The 5,261-nt window shown below is 38.1% G+C and overlaps 2 protein-coding genes across 2 annotated transcripts; both read left to right on the forward strand.

Annotated features, from left to right (window-relative positions):
- Positions 1-109: 109 nt before the first annotated feature.
- LOC107082290 (dual specificity protein phosphatase 18-like) lies at positions 110-951 on the forward strand. The gene has a single exon (XM_015370892.1). The coding sequence runs from the start codon at positions 292-294 to the stop codon at positions 832-834; it is 543 nt and encodes a 180-aa protein (XP_015226378.1). The 5' UTR covers positions 110-291; the 3' UTR covers positions 835-951.
- Positions 952-4,025: 3,074 nt separating this feature from the next.
- LOC107082289 (dual specificity protein phosphatase 18-like) lies at positions 4,026-4,921 on the forward strand. The gene has a single exon (XM_015370891.1). The coding sequence runs from the start codon at positions 4,262-4,264 to the stop codon at positions 4,802-4,804; it is 543 nt and encodes a 180-aa protein (XP_015226377.1). The 5' UTR covers positions 4,026-4,261; the 3' UTR covers positions 4,805-4,921.
- Positions 4,922-5,261: the final 340 nt, after the last annotated feature.

Consider the following 5,261-nt stretch of genomic DNA (forward strand, 5'->3'; position numbering starts at 1 on the left):
AGATAGAAATCTTCATCATATTTTTACTGATTTGAAAAGTGCTCATAAAAGTATTTATTTATTTTTTCAAGTTACTCCAGTAGATGTAACTAGTTACCGACCAACTGTGCTTTGCACTAATTTGAAGCGGGATAGCTAAATATTTTAGTTTAAAATCATTATCCACTAGGGGGCGACATCGTAACGTGAGTTCGTTCTGATTTGATCTTCCTCGGTTGCCGTATGCCTCCGCTTCCTCTGCTGGCGGATTTTAAATGAAACCAGACAACTTCTGACCTTTTCCCGTCTTTTATGCATCAGTCTGGAAGCCTTGGTTTCTCTGGCTTGTGCCGAGTCACCGACCACCTTTTCCTGAGTAATGGCCGAGCAGCTAAGGACTGCTCCCAGGTGACAGGCAGTGGGATAACCTGCATCATAAACGCCACAGAGACCAGGAGCAGCTCTCCTCCTGGTGTGGAGGAGTACATCCACATCCCGGTATCCGACTCCCCGCTCTCCTCACTCAGAGATCACTTTGACCAGGTGGCGGATAAAATCCAGAGCATCGCAGAGAGCCGTGGCCGCACACTGGTTCACTGCAACGCCGGAGTGAGCCGCTCCGCCGCCCTCTGCCTGGCCTTCCTGATCAAACACCGAGGGATGAGTCTGCTGGAGGCCCACAGGATGCTGAGGAGATGCCGGCCCATCATTAGACCGAACCCCGGCTTCTGGAAGCAGCTCATCCGATATGAGGAGGAGCTGAGAGGCAGCAGTTCAGTCAGGATGGTTCCCTCTGCTTTAGGAGAGATACCGGATATTTATGCAGAGGAGGCCAGAAACATGGTGCATCTGTGACCACAGACTTTCCCTTACAGGGTGGAACACTGAGCAGTTATAGACATTATGGCTTTTATATGTCTTGGCAACTGGGAGAGTAAATAAACTTTCTTTTTTTATTATTATCTTCTACACTTTCACGATTCTTTTTATAAATAAATGCAAAAATAAAGTATTAAAAGCCCATGTTTGTCTACTGTTCTTTTTTTTTCATTAGCACTAAAAATATATTTTATATATGTATATATATATATATATATATATATATATCATTGGAATTCAGGACAAGACTTTACCTTTGGAAAATTAAAACATATGGATATTTTCTTGGCAAAAATCAATGTAGAAATGCCAACTTGCCCGAAGATATTAAGAAAAATAACCAAAGTGCTTCTATAAGAAATTCATGAAAAACACTCAGAGTGGAAGAAACACGTTTTTTTGGTCCAAAATAACCTTAGCGGCATTAATGCTGATACTGGCACTTAAGTGTTTTAGTTTATAAATCAAGAAATAATTAACTAGGCTTATTCACTTTTTTACTTTACCTTTTTTTCTTAACCTTTTTTTTCCCAACTTAATTTACAGTAGGTAATATATCATTCAAGGGCTCATCTAATCGGTCAAACGCCAAAATAAGATGTACAGCCATGTAGCAGGATCTTTGCTTAATGGCCGGATATAGATCTTGTGCTTCTAGACCCCACTGAGGGATGGCGGGGAACTCCATTTCTAAGAGGTATGCAAGTGATCAAAAATGGTAACTTGCCCTGTAAATGGTTAAATGCATAAACACCGCTTTCCTCTCATATGTTCATAAGATACAGACTAAAAGGAGCATTCTGGATGCAAGAAGCATCCAGAACCTCAAATGAGTCTATTCTGGTCTCTTCTATACAAATATTTTCTTACTAAAGAATAAAAAGAAGTCTCTGTAATTGGTCAAAAAACTTTGGAAAGATATTAAAGCTCTAATACCTAAGAGGATCAAATCCCAATTTCATTACTTTGGTTTTAGACACTTCAGCTCCTACAAAATCCAAAGTTCTAAATTCACAAAAGGATAATACTGAGAAGGAAACCATTTCTCCTGAATAAATGACCTCAAGCTCTATTTTAAAACAATTGACAATTAAAAAGCTTTAAACACCTAAATGCAGCTTATATACACAAATTAATTATTTAACTCAGTTCTGCATTTTATAATTTTTGTATCAATTTTTATCTTGCTATTTCCTTTTGATATTTTTTGAATTATCTCAGATTAATGTGGTTCTCACCTTTATTTATGTTTTTAAAAAGATTTAAACAAAAATAAAAACATGGAGCTTACAGGATTCCCCAAAAATGTTCTTCTTGACAGAAAAAAACTAAGGTGGAGTGTCACTATGGAGAAGGATGTCTAGTTTTCCCTCTGAACTCTGCTAACTAGTAGTTTAGCAAAATAGCAAGATGAAATATTCTATAAGATCTAACTAAACTGTTTTTTCACCCTGTTTCAAAGTAGCTTCACATGAAATTGAAGCTTAGATTAAGTCCAAAACTATAAAGGAGAATTTCCTCAAGAATTGTTCAAGACTGAACTACTTTTTGAAATATAAAAACTATTTAATATATTACAGCTATAGAAACTAACTTATAGAAACAGTGTTTATTATGCTGTAGACTGTAGGCCTAAAAATGAAGTATATACTAACAATCCCTCATTTTATAACTATGTTATGTTTGTCTATCATCCACATAAAAAAAACATTCTCGCCTCACTGAAGATCTAACCTGACTCCGCCAGATGGATTTGCTCCGCATATCCTTCTGGAAACCTTCCGTTGAAGTAATTTTGGGAAGGGGCGAAAATACTGGTTAGCTGTTTGGCCTATGTTGGTGATAGACGGGCCANGATATCAAAAAAGTACTCCAGAGTGTTGTTCAGTATGGGGGTGAGTAGAAAATGAAGGCTAATCATGTTTTGGGTGTACTATTCCTTTAAGAGCTTTCAGTAAATCTGCTTCGTGAAACGAACCAGTGGCGTAACTATCGATAAGCAGAGACTGCAGTTGCTTAGGGGCCCCATCACTAACACCTGGGTGGCCCTCTATGCTTTAGTGGACTAGGACGTCTGTTTGCAGATGTAATAGTGTGAAAAATTCTTCTTAAACCCACCTGATAATAAGATGACTGATCACACCTTATTTATACCGCAACACATGCCAGATTTCAACATGATGATGATCCGTTTAAATACGACACCTAATAGCAAAGCAGACAGTAGTACTTTTAATTACTATGTTAATAACTGTGTATAGTTCATTAGACGGCTGGTAAAAAATACTCTCCTATAATATGTTTCAAACCGAAATAAAGATCTTAAAAGAATGATGTATTTGAGTATTTTATTTCTTACAATACGACTTGGAATTATGGGTAATCCACAGTGTAGATTATAACCATATCTGTTATGTACAATGTGTTAGCGACGATCGATACCAAAAAGAGGTACTTAAGCAGAAAAGAAAAAGGAAAGAAGAGCTGCTGGAATAACAGAAAAAACTTCCCAAAATAAAAATGTTCTTTGAAAGAACCGAAGAGGGAGAGGTGGACCGTTGCTTCTACAGTGAGTAAAGATTGGGACCAGGAGATGAAGCTGAAGGTAGCCCGATAAGACTCATTTTACAGCAGAATATACTTAAGTATATCCATGTGTAGTGAAGGTAAAGAATGTATTCCTCATTGGGGCATGTTTGTTTAAAATTACCTTGTTTGAAGTTACTCACAATTGATTGAAAAGCCAGAAATTGTAGTTAAATAATAGAATAGAATAGAATAGAATAGAATAGAATAGAATAGAATAGAATAGAAAATCCCATTATTGTCCCACAATAGGGGAATTCTGGTGTTTACAGCAGCAAAAAGATTATGGGAAAAAATGGTCACACAAATGTGAACCTTAGAAAAATGTATAAGAATAGCAATAGTGAAGAGTTAAAAGAGAAACAATAAAATACTGTACTTTAAAGTATTTTAACAACATAAAACTGTGCACTTGGAGATGAAATAACCAATATAAAGCTATGGACATTTTTACACTAATGGATTTGAAAACAGCTGCAACATCAGAGATGTGCAAAATGACAGCAGCATGTTATTTAACTTACTTAGATAGAAATCTTCATCATATTTTTACTGATTTGAAAAGTGCTCATAAAAGTATTTATTTATTTTTTCAAGTTACTCCAGTAGATGTAACTAGTTACCGACCAACTGTGCTTTGCACTAATTTGAAGCGGGATAGCTAAATATTTTAGTTTAAAATCATTATCCACTAGGGGGCGACATCGTAACGTGAGTTCGTTCTGATTTGATCTTCCTCGGTTGCCGTATGCCTCCGCTTCCTCTGCTGGCGGATTTTAAATGAAACCAGACAACTTCTGACCTTTTCCCGTCTTTTATGCATCAGTCTGGAAGCCTTGGTTTCTCTGGCTTGTGCCGAGTCACCGACCACCTTTTCCTGAGTAATGGCCGAGCAGCTAAGGACTGCTCCCAGGTGACAGGCAGTGGGATAACCTGCATCATAAACGCCACAGAGACCAGGAGCAGCTCTCCTCCTGGTGTGGAGGAGTACATCCACATCCCGGTATCCGACTCCCCGCTCTCCTCACTCAGAGATCACTTTGACCAGGTGGCGGATAAAATCCAGAGCATCGCAGAGAGCCGTGGCCGCACACTGGTTCACTGCAACGCCGGAGTGAGCCGCTCCGCCGCCCTCTGCCTGGCCTTCCTGATCAAACACCGAGGGATGAGTCTGCTGGAGGCCCACAGGATGCTGAGGAGATGCCGGCCCATCATTAGACCGAACCCCGGCTTCTGGAAGCAGCTCATCCGATATGAGGAGGAGCTGAGAGGCAGCAGTTCAGTCAGGATGGTTCCCTCTGCTTTAGGAGAGATACCGGATATTTATGCAGAGGAGGCCAGAAACATGGTGCATCTGTGACCACAGACTTTCCCTTACAGGGTGGAACACTGAGCAGTTATAGACATTATGGCTTTTATATGTCTTGGCAACTGGGAGAGTAAATAAACTTTCTTTTTTTATTATTATCTTCTACACTTTCACGATTCTTTTTATAAATAAATGCAAAAATAAAGTATTAAAAGCCCATGTTTGTCTACTGTTCTTTTTTTTTCATTAGCACTAAAAATATATTTTATATATGTATATATATATATATATATATATATATATCATTGGAATTCAGGACAAGACTTTACCTTTGGAAAATTAAAACATATGGATATTTTCTTGGCAAAAATCAATGTAGAAATGCCAACTTGCCCGAAGATATTAAGAAAAATAACCAAAGTGCTTCTATAAGAAATTCATGAAAAACACTCAGAGTGGAAGAAACACGTTTTTTTGGTCCAAAATAACCTTAGCGGCATTAATGCTG

The sequence above is a fragment of the Cyprinodon variegatus genome, unplaced genomic scaffold (assembly GCF_000732505.1).
Source record: "Cyprinodon variegatus isolate N-32 unplaced genomic scaffold, C_variegatus-1.0 Scaffold49, whole genome shotgun sequence".
NCBI classification, from domain to species: Eukaryota; Metazoa; Chordata; class Actinopteri; order Cyprinodontiformes; family Cyprinodontidae; genus Cyprinodon; species Cyprinodon variegatus.